The 15,025-nt window shown below is 45.9% G+C and overlaps 2 protein-coding genes across 3 annotated transcripts; one reads left to right on the top strand and one right to left on the bottom strand.

Moving 5' to 3' along the window:
• LOC110497238 (zinc finger protein 133-like) lies at positions 1-4,236 on the top strand. 2 transcript variants are annotated; one of them, XM_036934074.1, is made up of 5 exons: positions 1-94; positions 453-722; positions 1,764-1,900; positions 2,325-2,421; positions 2,866-4,236. In XM_036934074.1, the coding sequence occupies exons 2-5, from the start codon at positions 488-490 to the stop codon at positions 4,065-4,067; spliced, it is 1,671 nt and encodes a 556-aa protein (XP_036789969.1). In that variant the 5' UTR covers positions 1-94; positions 453-487; the 3' UTR covers positions 4,068-4,236. The 2 variants fall into 2 exon arrangements, with proteins under 2 accessions (XP_036789969.1, XP_036789968.1); XM_036934073.1 differs by having other exon boundaries at positions 50-722.
• Positions 4,237-8,470: 4,234 nt separating this feature from the next.
• Positions 8,471-14,747, bottom strand: LOC110497227 (zinc finger protein 777-like). The gene is made up of 4 exons (XM_021573227.2): positions 13,436-14,747; positions 12,831-12,961; positions 12,478-12,589; positions 8,471-12,295 (listed from the first exon to the last, which is right to left on the bottom strand). Exons 1-4 carry the CDS (start codon positions 13,746-13,748, stop codon positions 9,645-9,647), a joined length of 3,207 nt encoding a protein of 1,068 aa, XP_021428902.2. The 5' UTR covers positions 13,749-14,747; the 3' UTR covers positions 8,471-9,644.
• Between the last annotated feature and the right edge of the window lie 278 nt (positions 14,748-15,025).

The raw sequence follows: 15,025 nt of genomic DNA, 5'->3' as shown, positions 1-15,025 counted from the left end.
CCAACGTAGAATGTCCCACTACCCGACCCGTTAGTTTGTTTCCGGAAGTACGTTTTTTGGGGGTGGATGCTTATTGTGTTGACTGGCTAGCAAAGTAAGTGCCGAGCCAACTACCATAGCCTTGCTTTCTCTCAATACCTCTGGTATTTGTATTTATTCGAATAGCCTCATATACTGTAAATACATATACAGATATATATCTTATATCTCGAAATTATATATTTTTTAAAAATGCATTAGGTAGAGACCACAACATCCAACAGTAACGTTTGCTAGCATGCTAACACAGACAAAAGTGGTTTAGTTACCTGTATCTTTGCAGCTAATTTGAGCGATTTTTCCTTTTGAAATACGGAATCGTAACACTGACCAACCTGAACAAAAGTAGCTAAAAGTTACTATCTCTTAGCTGTAGCTTGCTGCTCATAGACACTTTGCCATGATGTCCGCAGCCATTATAACCTTCCAGTCGCAGCTCTCCGGGGTCATGGAGACGGTCCTTAAGTCAGCCATATACGAGATCACCAGGCTGGTGGAGGATAGTTTCCTGGAGGAGGTGTTCCGGAACCGGGAGCAGGTCGAGTCGCTGAAGAAGCGGCTGCAGTGGTCGGAGAACAGTCGCAAGGAGAGGGACAGAGAGGGAGGCCAGAGGGGGAAGTGTGGAGACTGTGGGAGAGCTGGCAAGGAAGGTCATGAGATAAGATTAGGAATTTCACAGACAGGTGAGAAGAGAGACATCTAACGACACAGTACCAGTCAAAAGTTTGGACACACCTACTCATTCTAGGGTTTTTCTTTATTTTTTATTATTTTCTACATTGTAGAATAATAGTGACATCAAAACTAAGAAATAACACATGGAATCATGTAGTAACCCAAAAAGTGTTAAACAAATCAAAACTTATTGTACATTTTAGATTCTTCAAACTAGCCGCTTTTAATTAACAGCTTTGCCTTCGCTTGGCATTCTCTCAACCAGCTTCACCAGGAATGCTTTTCCAACATTCTTGAAGGAGTTTCCACAAATGCTGAGCACTTGTCGGCTGCTTTTCCTTCACTCTGTGGTTCAACTCATCCCAAACCATCTCTATTGGGTTGAGGTCAGGGGTTTGTGGAGGCCAGGTGCAGCACTGGGCTGCAATTTCTGAGGCTGTTAACTCTAATGAACGTATCCCATGCAGTAGAGGCAACTCTGCGCTTTGCGACTGCACTTGAAGAAACATGACAAGTCCTTGGCATTTCCTGGATTGACTGACCTTCATGTCTTAAAGTAATAATTGACTGTCATTTCTCTTTGCTTATTTGAGCTGTTCTTGCCATAATATGGACTTGGTCTTTCACCAAATAGGGCTGTCTTTTGCATACCTCCTCTACCTTTTCACAACACAACTGACAGGCTCAAATGCATTAAGAAGAAAATAAATTCCACAAATGAACTTTTAATAAGGCACACCTGTTAATTGAAAACCGACCTCAACTGGAATGAGTATGTTTGTCCAAACTTTTGACTGGTTGTGTGTATATATATATATATATATATACGGAGGAATCACTGAAGTGGGGCTGCTGTAATGTGTACCTTTTATACTTTGGTGATCACTGACCAGACAGTATTGGTTTAAGAAAGGAGTCAGTCATGGGTGGTGGTGGCATCTTAATAAGATGTTTCCTTTCCTTCATCTGATGTGAGGTGACTCCATTATCCACAATGTTACTTACCTTTTACTCCAAATGAAACGTTCTCTTTGTTTACCTGTGGCCAGGTGTGGAGAGGGGGCGTGGCCTGAAGCAGGAGAAGGTATCAGGGGAGGAGTGGAGCAGCTGTGGGGGTGTGGCCAGGGAAACAGCCTTAAATGATCTGGAGGAGGCTGAGGCCACCAGCCCTAGGAGAATCTCTGAGGTAGGTAGGGGACTGACTAAACACATGGAGGCTGAGGCCACCAGCCCTAGGAGAATCTCTGACGTAGGTAGGGGACTGACTAAACACATGGAGGCTGAGGCCACCAGCCCTAGGAGAATCTCTTGTATCTAGGGGACTAAACACCTGTGATGGGTGGAGGGTGCAGTGTTACAGAAAGTTCAGTTAGAAATGTTATTTTAAAGGATATATTAGAACAGATAGTCTGTGATGAAGAATTGGGCAGCCTTTTTAAAACCTCTCCTCATATTTGAACTGTTCCAGTTCTGGGCTGCAGCAGAGTTGTGAGATGTCTGGGGGTCCCAGAGGAGAATTCTGAGTAGAGAACCATCATGTCAGCTCTATTCAATCACTGTCCGTTTATCCATCATTTAGTCAGAATCAACTCATTAATTTCCTCTTCCAGTCCACAGAGGTCGGAGGTCAGAAGCTGGACAGTCTGCTGAAAGAGGAGGCTCTCCACAACACTGAGCTACAGGAGAGATGGGAGTTCTGCCTGGATGGTGAGTCAGGAGTTTACAACAAACATAAGACAATAGCCAACCTTTATGATAATAAGAGTAACTTATAATATGCTGTGTCATTTCAAATGTATTCATTAATACACATGTCAACATGAAACTGTAAGTACACATTTAACATTACAGTTACTCTACTACTGTTTCTACTCTTGCCAATGCCTTAAATCACGTGTCAAACTCTTTCCACTGAGTGTCTGTGGGTTTCGCTCCTTCCTTGTACTTGATTGATGAATTAAGGCCACTAATTATTAAGGAACTCCCCTCACCTGGTTGTCTAGGTCTTAATGGAAAGGGACATTTAAAAAAAACAGCAGACACTAGGCCCTCTATGGAATGAGTTTAACACCCCTGTCTTAAATGTTTCTAGTAATTCTAATGTCTTAAATATTAATGCTTCTAATGCCACATGTACTCTATGTTCTTCAGAGGCTGATGGTTCAGACGTCTCTGGGCCCAGTAAGAGTTTTATTCAGCAGGATCTACATCAGTGCCAAGATGAGTGGAGATCCAGTCTAGACCAGAGGCCTGAACCACCAGGCCCCGAGGGAGACTCTGGGGACCCCACCGACCCTCTCTACCGCCCCCACTACAGCATGGAGGAACTAGGGGGTGACTTTGATAAGTCTGGTTACTGCAGTGGCGGTAGTGGCGACCATCTTCTAGACATGGAAGGGCTGGATAGGCTTCCTGGTTCTCCGTCTCGTCTGGGGGCGCTGAGCTACGGAGCTGTGGGTCACTACCAAGTGAACCTGGGGGTGTTTAAGGGGGGCGACCATCGCTCCCACATGCCTGGCCCCCATCGGATCCGGAGGGAGCAGGTGGAGTCGCCAACGCCATCTCCCCACCCGGAGGTGGGAGACCTGAACTGCCTGTTGATAAACGAGGAGGGGTACCTGCAGGACTCCAGTGTCTTGTACCCTGAACACGGTGTCCCAGAGTTGGGTAACAGAGCCAGCCACCGAGCCATCCACTCTGGAAGCTCAGCCCACAACAACAACACAGAGAGCCCGTATGATGCCGCTGACGATTTTGGACACTCTCTAAACCTCAGAGATCGTTCACAAGAGCAGGTAACAGGAGGAGGGGGGAGGCGTCATGCCTGCAATCAATGTACCATGAGCTTCCCAGACGCTGGTTCCCTCAAGGACCACAAGCAGACACACAAAACGGGGAGAGGGTTGAGTTCAGGGTCTGGGCCTCCATACTCCTGCACCCAGTGCGGTAAGACCTTCACCCAGGCCTGCAACCTCAAGGTCCACCAGCGGGTCCACCAGGCAGAGGGACTTCACCTCTGCAGCCACTGCTCCAAGGGCTTCACCTCCTTCTCCGACTTGAAGAGGCACAAGTGCAGCCAGACCACAGACAAGCCCTACTGCTGCTCCATCTGTGGGAACAAGTTCAGTCGGCTCTGGAACCTTAAGCTGCATCAGCGCAGTCACACACAGGAGAAACCTCACCGCTGCACTATGTGTGACAAGAGCTTCACGCGGGTGGACATTTTGAAAGTACACCAGCGCACACACACTGGGGAGAGACCGTACTGCTGTGCTGTGTGTGGACTCTGCTTCAAACGACTGGCCCATCTAAAGTTACACCAGCACAAACACAGGGCAGATTTCCTGGCCTGAGCGGTGGTCTAGAACAGTGATTTCAACACTGTGAGGCATGGGTTCCTCCAATTTCTTTTAAATATATATATATACTTACAGTCCATTCAAAAGTTTGCACACACCTACTCATTCAAGGATTCTTCTATATTTTTACAATTTTCTACATTGTAGAGTAATAGTGAAGACATCGAAACTATGAAATAACACATATGGAATCATGTTGTAACCAAAAAAGTGTTAAACAAATCAAAATATAATGATTTATTTTTTCATATACATTTTTCAAGTTTCTTCAAGTTTAGTGGCAAAACCATCAATCGCTATGATGAAACTGAATCTCATGAAGTCCGCCACAGAAAAGGAAGACCCAGAGTTACCTGGTCGATGACATTCGATGGATTGGACATTAGACCGGTGTAAATCTGTCCTTTAGTCTGACGATTCCAAATTTGAGGTGTGGGTCCCACCGTGAAGCATGAAGGAAGTAGTGTGGTGGTGCTTTGCTGGTGACACTGTATGTGATTTATTTTGAATTCAAGGCACACTTAACCAGCATGGCTACCACAGCATTCTGCAGTGATATGCCATCCCATCTGGTTTGCGCTTAGTGGGACTATCATTTGTTTTTCAACAGGACAATGACCCAACACACCTCCAGGCTGTGTAAGAGTTATTTGACCAAGAAGGAGAGTAATGGAGTGCTGCATCAGATGACCTGGCCTCCACAAACACCCGAGCTCAACCCAATTGAGATGGTTTGGGATGAGATGGACCGCAGAGTGAAGGAAAAGCAGCCAACAAGTGCTCAGCATATGTGGGTACTCCTTCAAGACTGTTGGAAAAGCATTCCAGGTGAAGCTGGTTCAGAGAATGCCAAGAGTGTGCAAAGCTGTAATCAAGGCAAAGGGTGGCTATTTGAAGAATCTCAAATATAAAATATACTTTGATTTGTTTAACAATTTTTTTGAGGTTATTACATGATTCCATGTGTTATTTCCTAATTATAATGTCTTCACTATTATTCCACAATGTAGAAAAAGAGTAGAAATAAAACCCCTTGGTGTGTAGGTGTTCTAAAACTCTTGACCGGTAGTGTGTGTATATACATACATACATTCAGTGCCTTCTGGAAAGTATTCAGATCTCATGACTTTTTCCACATTTTGTTACTTACAGCATTGCAAAATTGATTGTTTTTTTTCCCCTCATCAATCTACACACAATACCCCATAATGATGGAGAGTGTTGCTGCACAGCTATTTTCAGGTCTCTCCAGAGATGTTTGATCAGGTTCAAGTCTTGTCTTGGCTGTGTGCTTCGGGTCGTTGTCCTGTTGGAAGGTGAAACTTTGCCACCAGTCTGAGGTCCTGAGCGCCCGGGAGCAGGTTTACATTAAGGATTGCTATGTACTTTGCTCCGTTCATCTTTCCTCGATCCTGAACAACATCCCCACAGCATGATGCTTCCACCACAATTCTTCACCGTATGGGTGGTGGCAGGTGAGATGTGAAGCTAGGCTTTTTATTTCTTTATTTCACCTTTATTTAACCAGGCAGGCCAGTTGAGAATAAGTTCTCATTTACAACTGTGACCTGGCCAAGATAAAGCAAAGCAGTGCAACAAAAACAACAACACAAAGTTACACATAAACAGACGTACAGTCAATAATAACACAATAGAAAAATCTGTATACAGCGTGTGCACATTTAGAAGAGTAGGGAGGTAAAGGCAATAAATAGGCCATAGAGGTGAAATTATTACAATTTAGCATTAACACTGGAGTGATAGATGTGCCGATGATGATGTGCAAGTAGAGATACTGGGGTGCAAAAGAGCAAGAGGATAAATAATATGGGGATGAGGTAGTTGGGTGTGCTATTTACAGATTGGCTGTGTACAGCTACAGTGATCTGGCATTCAGACCAGAGTTCAATCTTGGTTTCATTAGATCAGATAATATTGTTTCTCATGGTCTGAGAGTCTTTAGGTGCCTTTTGGCAAACTCCAAGCGGGCTGTCGTGCCTTTTACTGAGGAATGGCTTCTGTATGGCCACTACCATAAAGGCCTATTGGTGGAGTGCTGCAGAGATGGCTGCCCTTCTGGAATGTTCTCCCATCTCTACAGAGGAACTCCGGAGCTCTGTCAGAGTGACCATCAGGTTCTTGGTCATCTCCCTGACCAAGGCCCTTCTCACCCGATTGCTCAGTTTGGCCGGGCGGCCAGCACTAGGAAGAATGATGGGGGCCACTGTGTACTTGTGGACCTTCAATGCTGCAGAAATGTTTTGCTACCCTTCCCAAGATCTGTGCCTTGACACAATCCTGTCTCGGCGCTCTACGGACAATTCCTTTGACCTCCATGGGTTGGTTTTTGCTCTGACATGCACTGTCAACTGTGGGACCTTATGTTGACAGGTGTGTGCCTTTTCCAAATCATGTCCAATCAATTGAATTTACCACGGGTGGAATCCAATCAAGTTGTAGAAACATCTCAAGGATGATCAATGGAAACAGGATGCACCTGAGCTCAATTTCGAGTCTCATAGCAAATGGTCTGAATACATTTTTTTTATACATTCGCACAAATTTCTAAAAACCTGTTTTCGGTTTGTCATTATGGGGTATTCTGTGTAGATTGCTGTGGATTTTAATTTATTTAATCAAGGCTGTAACGTAACAAATTTGAAAAAGTCAAGGTATGAATCCTTTCCGAAGGCCCTGTATATACTCAGTCCAGCTCTGAAAGTTGTAATAGTGGAATGCACAAGGTGTAATTTCGAAATTGGGTAGTACATCATCAGTTCCTCTCGTCATGTTAGTCATTGCACACCTTAGAGAGCTATTTATAACTTGTCAGAAATGTCCAGATCAACGAGCCCATGTCAACTAACGTTTTTTAAATTTATATCTTACAAAAATATAAACAACATGCAACAATTTTACTGAGTTATAGTTCATATAAGGAAATCAGTCAATTGAAATAAATTCATTAGGCCCTATTCTATGGATTTCACATGACTGGGCAGGGGAGCAGCCATGGGTTGGCCTGGGAGGGCATAGGCCCATCCACTGGGAGCCAGGCCCAGCCAAACAGAATGAGTTTCTCCCCACAAAAGAGCTTTATTACAGACATAAATACTCCTCAGTTTCAACAGCTGTCTGGGTGGCTGGTCTCAGACAATCCCCGCAGGTGAAGAAGCCGGATGTTGAGGTCTTGGGCTGGCATGGTTACACTTGCGCTTGTGAAGCTAGTTGGATGTACTGCCAAACTATTGACAAGTATGTTGGAGGCAGCTTATGGTAGAGAAATTAACATTCAATTATCTGGCAACAGCTCTGGTGGACATTCCTGCAGTCAGCATGCCAATTACACGCTCTCTCAAAATCTGAGACATCTGTGGCATTGTGTGACAAAACTGCACATTTTAGAGGCCTTTTATTGTCCCCAGCTCAAGGTTCACCTGTGTAATGATCATGCTGTTTAATCAGCTTCTTGATATGGGACACCTGTCAGGTGGATGGATTATCTTGGCAAAAGAGAAATGCTCACTAACAGGGATGTAAACAAATTTGTATACAACATTTGAGAGAAGTAAGCTTTTTTGTGAATGGAACATTTCTGGGATCTTTTATTTCAGCTCAAGAAACATGAGATCAACTCTACATGTATTTACATTCTTGTTCAGTATAGGTTATTTAGCCCGTAGATCTTGACAAGTTTGTAAGTCAAATAACACATAAATACACATTAGACATGGCCAAATGTATAGAATTGCAAGAAAAGGAGCTTTAAAACAGCAACATTTCCTTTGCATCCCATGACAAAATGTGTAGAATTGCAGGAAATAAGCTTTAAACCCAGCAGCATTCTCTCCACCAAGAGCGGCGTGAACAGTTTGTGTCATGAACAGTGCCAATAGAAATAGACGTGTTAGAGTTTGGGTTAAACTTTGAACATAGTTATACTCAGAAGAATAGTATCTAACGGTGAGGGACTGGTTTTTACTTCAGAAGTTAATGGTCTGTAGGAACCAGATGGCTTTGGAATGTGTAGGGGAGACGGGTAGAGATCTTATAACCTAACAATGTCACTGAGGGAGAGAGGGTAATGTATAACGTTTACATTATGTCAGGATATGTTATTGTTAGCCATCAGGGATCCTCTGGGAGAAGAGACTGTCTATCAATCACCATGACAGCCTTGAGTTGAAGAGACTCAGCCTAGGAGAAAGGGTTGTCAGTACTTGTGTGAAATGTTGTTTGTCTGAATGCAGCTCTATCGACCCTTTGGGAAGAATTAAATTTGGATAAGCTTTCCTAGTGTCCGTGGAGTCATTAACTCAAAGAATTAGAACCTAACATGTGGTACGAGTTCCCCAATGCTGGAAGGGGGGGCCCCCTGAGTGAAAATATTTTGGATCCCTTGGTCTCGATTTTTATTTGACATTGAGAAAAAAAAAAGTATGATCAATTGTTTATTAATAAGGACATTGAAAATATAATCTGTTGGAAACCTAACCATGTTTTGAATAAGAATGTATGCCTTTTATATCAGGATTTCCCAAACTCTGTCCCCACGTTTTGTTTTTTGCCATAGTGTAAAGGACGTCACGCTGCTTGCTAAGCGAGTACCACATCCTCCTGATTCGGCCCATACCGGTTTTGAACTCTCAAACACACGTGACCACCCTCCTCAAGCGTCTTATTCGATTGCGCCACCTCAACAGTTACCGAATGAGGCGTTGCAAGCGGGACACTTAAGGCTGAGAGGGAAAAGTTTGGGGAAACCCTGCCTTAGATTAGACGTCGAGGAATCGTCTGTCATAATGATCATACCAACCTACCAAACATTTCAAAAGCACTTAAACACGATCATGGCAGACTTACAACTTCCCACAAGCACATGAATGCCCCATATTCAAGTCTGACCAATTCTTCAACCAATAAGATTTTAGCTAGCTTGATTGCTAGCTAACTTTACTAATAATACAATTAGCTTGTTTGCTTAACATTGGCTATATGATAAAACTAGCGACATTATCCGCATTAATAAGTGTGTAATTGTCAAATGGATTTGTTGTCATGTTTTGGAGGAAATGTAAAGGTCAGTGGTGAAATGTAACAACCCCCTCCACAAGAAACATTACGACTTCGACGGTTGTTCAAGTGAAACTTCCTTTACCAGACCAGATTTAAGTACAAATAAAACGGAATAAACACATTTTAAAGCAACAACTTCAAACCTGCAGAACATTTTTTTTTAAAAGCATTTTGTGTGACTAACACAGTACACCTAAATTTCAATTTGGTTTTAGGATTCTAACTTTCCTAATAAATAGAATGAAAAACAAATGACAACCAGAATTAGTTTTAATTAAATTAATCAACTCAATTCAAATTCAACATTTTTCTTTAACATTTTGCTACATTCTCTCGCAGCATGATTCTTCCAAACAAAAGCAAATTCACAGCAAACAGAACTATTCCCTCATCACCATCTGACACCCTATTCCCTATATAGTGCTATATTTCTAGTCCAAAGTAGTGCACTATATAGGGAATAGGGTGCCATTAAAGGCTCGTCCCCTGTCCTCTCTATCTGTCTTTGTGTATTGTCTTCAGGTGTTTCTTCAGATGGCCAGTCTGTTTGAAGTGCTTGCCACACTCAGAGCAGGTGTAAGGTTTCTCCCCAGTGTGGACAAATTTGTGCCTCTTCAGATTATTGTAATCCAGAAAGCCCTTCCCGCAGTACGAGCACCAGTGTCTCTTCTCCCCGTTGTGCCACCTCAGGTGAACATTCAGCTCCACACGCCTCTTGAACCGCTTCACACAGAGGGAGCAGGCAAATGGTTTCTCTCCAGTGTGAACGCGGAGATGCGTCTCCATGTCGCGCCGAATGACGAAGCGTTTGTCACAGATCGGGCAGATAAACGGCCGCACGCCGCTGTGAACCATTTGCTCGTGCTTGGTCAGGCCGAAGCGGTAGACAAAGGTCTTGTCGCACTTCGGACACTGGTGGCCCCGCTGTTCACCGTGGACGCGGGCGTGGCGGTTGAGGCCCTTGAGGTTGGGGAAGTCCTTGCCGCAGGCAGAGCAGGCGAACGGGCGCTTCCCTGTGTGGAGGGAGGCGTGACTCTCTAAAGCAGCGGCGCTGCTCAGGACACGACCGCAGTCTGCACACTGGTTCTTGGTAAAACGTTTCCGTGGAGACTTGGGAGACTGTTGGAGCTGGAACGGTCCTGGCGGCGACCACATCGGTTGTGACTTGCGATACCGCTGCGCCTGCTGGAATGTCAGCGTGCATGGGGGGGACTTTTTAAATCCGGAGTGAGGGCTGACGGTGACAATGAAGGGGATAGGTTGAGGGGTGGAGGGAGAACGTTTCAAATTCAATAACGCCGCGGCCGCCGAGCGAGGTCTGCCGCGACGAGGGGTGGCAGAAATTACCTTGAACTGGTGAGGCTGTGGGTGAGGAGGGGTGGTAGGAGAAGGGTTCACATTCGCCCCCGTAGCCTGGTGTGGGCTGGGGGTACCGTGAGGGCTGGTGCAACGCGGGCTGGTGCGGCGTGGGCTGAGGCTTGAGGTAGACGCAGCATGAGGGCTGGGGCTGTACGACCGGCGGCGCTGTGGGGTGGAAGGCAGAAACGATGTCTGTGTGACCAGACCTCTAAGCTCTGACCTCTGACCTTGCTGTGAGGTCTTAGTGACCTTCGACCTACTCCTCTTAGCCTGGGCTAGGGCCAAACCTCTCTGAGCCTGCACCCAGGTCATGCTTCTCTTCTTGGATTTGGACACACCAACACCTCCACCAATAGGTGATTGTCTGGTCAGAGAGGTCACATCAGTGTTAGCTCCTCCCTCTTCCTCACTGATGATGTGGTTACTACTTCCTTGTCCACTAGACTTGTCGTCAGCCGTCTCACCGTTAGCTGTGTCCTCTACTACATCCTGGTCAACGTGTGATTCCCTGGACTTTTCTTCTCCGTCCTCCATCACCTTTGAGTAGTCATGGTCTAGAGGGGCGGTTCTCTCTCTTCTGGGTTTCTTAGCAACCACTGGAGATGGCGTGCTGTCCTGGGGGCGGGGCCTTAAGCGGAGGCGGAGACCGGAGAGGAGCGTTTCACGTCGACTTGACTTTCGCTTGCCGCCTAAATGGACAACAATCTCCTCCTTTTTCTCACCGACGGGGGTCGTTTCCGTAGCAACAGACCTGGTCATCACAGCTTCCATAGACGTGGCAGAGAGGGGGGAAAGCCTCTCCCCCTCATCTTCCTCCTCCTCCTCTTTTTCCTCCACCCTCGGTAGGGAGCGTACTAAGGGTGCTACTGACAACTGAGCTGAAAACTGTGTCATAAACATCTGACAGGGGCCAAAGGGTGTGGTTACAGCAGGGGCTGACAGCTGTACAGGGGCTTCATCAAACGTCCTCTCTGGGACAACAGGGGACTTCGGTGATGGCAGAGTGGGGGACGGTTGCACATGCTCAGTGACCAAGGACACCTGCTTCTCAGAGGGGCCGGCAAGTTCTTCAGACAAAGTTAGCAACTGAGCGGACTGGACCGGTGTTGGCGGAGTTGCCGTGGCAACATCCGACTTCTCCAAAACTGTAGGCGGTAGCGGTTGTGTTGGTGGTGCGGCCGGTGGTCCATCAGGTACAGCTGTAGGCCTAGCTGGTTGTGTTGAGGGCACTGCTATTGGACGAGCTACAGGTAGAATGTCTGTGTGGGACTGTGCTGGTGATGGTCGAGGAGATGGGGATGGACGAGGGGGTACGGGGCTGGGCTGTGTATTCTGAAGAGGGGTTCTGGGTAACCCGGAGATGACAGGTGGCGGGCGATCTGACGATGCTGCTGTCGACTTCACCGCTACAGTCGACTGGACCGCTGCGGTCGTTTGGACAGTTTCTTTTGACAGAGTAGTTACCGTGGACTGCGCCATTACAGTAGACAGGACAGTTGTTGTAGACTGGATAGTGGCTGCTGATTGAGGAGATGCTGTCTGGTGTAATGTTGGAGACTCTGCTGTTGGTATTACAAGTGACTGCTGTTCTGCTCCAGGGGCCTGGCCTGCACTGCCACTGGTAAACTCTCTGGTCCTGGGCTGGGATGGGCTGAGAGCCTGGGGGGTCTCCTGGGTGTCTGGTTCTCCCTGGAGGGGGGCCTCTGCTGAGGTAGGCTGGGTGATAGGAGGCCTTTCCTGGGTGTAACGGTTGACCAGGGCCCTGACGGCTCCAGGTGGGACCAGGGCTACAGAGGGAGGGAGATTGACAGGATGGAGAAAGGTAGAGGGGAAAGTTGAAAGGGAGAAACAGAAAGAAAAAAAGACAGAATAACAGCGGAGAGATTATTATATATATTATTAGAGCCTGGTTCTCAACCCAATACTGTTTAATACATTGTAATAAGATGCATGTCTCCCTAGTTCCTACCTCTGCCTGGTAACTCTCTGAGAGGTTGTCTGCGGACCAGAGTCGGGGGCTCTCCCCCCTCCTGCTTTAGCAGTATGTACCCGGGGGAGTAGTCATCAGAATAGTCTGCCTCCTGGGTGGGGGGGGGGGGGGGGGGGTGAATGGGGAAAGACAACCACAATAGGGTCAACAAAAACTCTGATGAAGGCTGTGAGGTCAATATGTACGCTTAAATACACAAGTGATTCTAGGGAGAGCAGTGTTAAGGTTTTTCTTTTCACTGGGGTCGACAACAACAGGTTGAGTATAGAGGTAGATTAATTGGCAAGACAGCACCCACAGATCTGGGACTCAGGCTTGAAGCCTCGTCTTACCCAGTCCACCTCCTGTTTGATCAGTACAAAGGCCATCTGTGGGTTGTCCTCCTTGTCGTAGGCCCCACGGTGCAGGTCCTCCTCGCGCAGGTGCTGTTCCACAGACAGTGGCAAAGCTTGCACTGTCAGAACTGGAAATACCAGATTAGGAGAGACAGTGGTTAGGAGATGAGGAAATGTAGAGGTGAAGATGACAAACCAGGTGATGACATGACAACATCCTGTGTTGCAAAGTGACTAGCATTTTTAAGGTTATCAGTAATTTATGAATGCATAATATAGGCTACACCTCTCAAACGTGTTCTGTTTAATATTGTAGTATATACAAATTAAACATAAGTACATGAAGCAGTTTTGTTAAATATTCTCAACTTTGAGCCTTCATATGCTCAGCTGAATAGCTAGCTATCAGGATGTGTGATCACTTGAACGTAGCTTAGCTAGCTTGTCCAAAGGTGTATTCATTCCACCGATTCTGTTGCAAAACGTTTATTGAAAGGGAGCAAACGAAACGGGAGGGACCTACCTGAATTTGTACAATATCTACTAATTTTAAACTCAAAACAAACTGTTTGGAGGGAACAAATAACCCGGTTTCTACTCACCACATTGGACACCAATGTCACGTTTGCCGATACGTGATGTTCTTTGACTCGGTCCAGGCTCTGCGGTTTGTCTTTCACTTTCACCCGTCGATTTCTTCACATTTTCAGGGGATCGAAGCCTCGATTTGAGGTCCTCGTTCTCTTCTTTTATTCTGCATATTTCGAATCGCAGCTCCTCAATAGTTGTTTCGAAAAGTTGCGTTGTCTCCATGACTGCCGTCTTCAGCACCTTCTCCATAACAGAGGCGAACTGGGTTTCAAAACCTTCTTTCGCCATGTTAGCGGCGGCCATCTTCAACCCACACACACGCATATAAATAATCTTCTTCTATGGTATATTGGCGAATGTACAATTTAATCTGTATCCCGCCACCTACTGTGCGGGATGGAAACATAATTCCCCAAAAGTGTAACAAACTGCCAAACATAAAAAATATAATAGAGGTAAAATCGTTAAGTCCAACAAACGTTTCTGCAGCAGCCACAGTAATGTCCAGTTTCTTAGACTTCGTTGAGATTTGAGCAGCACAGTTTATAACTGTGGCAATGAACGCCACAAAATCCACCTTTTTTACACACACAGCATCTTTTGACTAGCAGCACACATTTACTACAGGCTGTGGTGCTTCCACTATCATATCTCCAGGAGCATCAACTCAAGTATTTTAATTACCTCCTCATAGGAGATTGATAACTTTTGCAACCTCAATCTCCTTCACCCTGTATGCAGGGCACTCAGGATCATGATCCCTACCACAATTGCAACACCATCCTTCTACACACCGTTGAAACATGGCCAAATCCTTTACAATTCTTAGACTGCAGTGGTTTGGGGATGAAAGCTCTTACAGCACATCTTACATAATCAAGCTTCACATGCATAGGTATGTGCATAGTTCAACAGTACCGACAGACTTTCTTTGTTTTCTCCATTCACCCAGCGGGTCAGACGCTGGGCACCAACCACACCAGGAATTCTCTTCAGGTATTCAACCTGAACATCTGTCGTCACCCGAAGTTTAAAGCACAAAATGTATGTTGCCCGGATTCATTTGAGGCCCACTGCAATCTTCCTCTGTTCTTCATAAATACAGATAATCATAATAAGACCACTCTTGGCCTACTTCACAATTTGTTACACCTCAAACGGGTCTCCCACATATACATCCTTACTTAACAAACGCATCCCAACAAGAAGCGATTCAATATCATCCACACACGTGTCCTCCACTCCAATTTTAGACCATTTCCTTTCTGTTCCAGTTCGACACTACTGTTATCCATTCAGAACATTCATCTTCACCAACTTTGATCGACGCGCTGTGTAACAGTATAATTTTAAACCGTCCCCTCGCCCATACCCGGGCGCGAACTAGGGACCTTCTGCATACATCAACAGTCACCCTCGAAGCATCGTTACCCATCGCGCCACAAAAGCCGCGGCCCTTGCAGAACTACTACTTCAAGGTCTCAGAGCAAGTGACGTCACTGATTGAAACGCTATTTAGCGCCCACGCTAACTAAGCTAGCCGTTTCACATCTGTTACACTCACCCCCCTTTTGACCTTCCTCCTTTTTTTTCCGCAGCAA

Source organism: Oncorhynchus mykiss, chromosome 10 (assembly GCF_013265735.2).
Source record: "Oncorhynchus mykiss isolate Arlee chromosome 10, USDA_OmykA_1.1, whole genome shotgun sequence".
Lineage (NCBI taxonomy): Eukaryota > Metazoa > Chordata > Actinopteri > Salmoniformes > Salmonidae > Oncorhynchus > Oncorhynchus mykiss.
The sequence above is the reverse complement of the archived record's forward strand: the minus strand, read 5'-3'. Positions and strand labels throughout refer to the sequence as shown.

Coding starts and splice junctions, on each gene's coding strand:
- LOC110497238 (XM_036934073.1), top strand. CDS start 440: ATGATGTCCGCAGCCATTATAACCTTCCAGTCGCAGCTCTCCGGGGTC. Junction 1,901..2,324: donor GCCCTAGGAGAATCTCTGAG/GTAGGTAGGGGA, acceptor TTCCTCTTCCAG/TCCACAGAGGTCGGAGGTCA. Junction 2,422..2,865: donor ATGGGAGTTCTGCCTGGATG/GTGAGTCAGGAG, acceptor TATGTTCTTCAG/AGGCTGATGGTTCAGACGTC.
- LOC110497227 (XM_021573227.2), bottom strand. CDS start 13,748: ATGCGTGTGTGTGGGTTGAAGATGGCCGCCGCTAACATGGCGAAAGAA. Junction 12,590..12,830: donor TCAAACAGGAGGTGGACTGG/GTAAGACGAGGC, acceptor CCCCCCACCCAG/GAGGCAGACTATTCTGATGA. Junction 12,296..12,477: donor CAGAGAGTTACCAGGCAGAG/GTAGGAACTAGG, acceptor CTCCCTCTGTAG/CCCTGGTCCCACCTGGAGCC.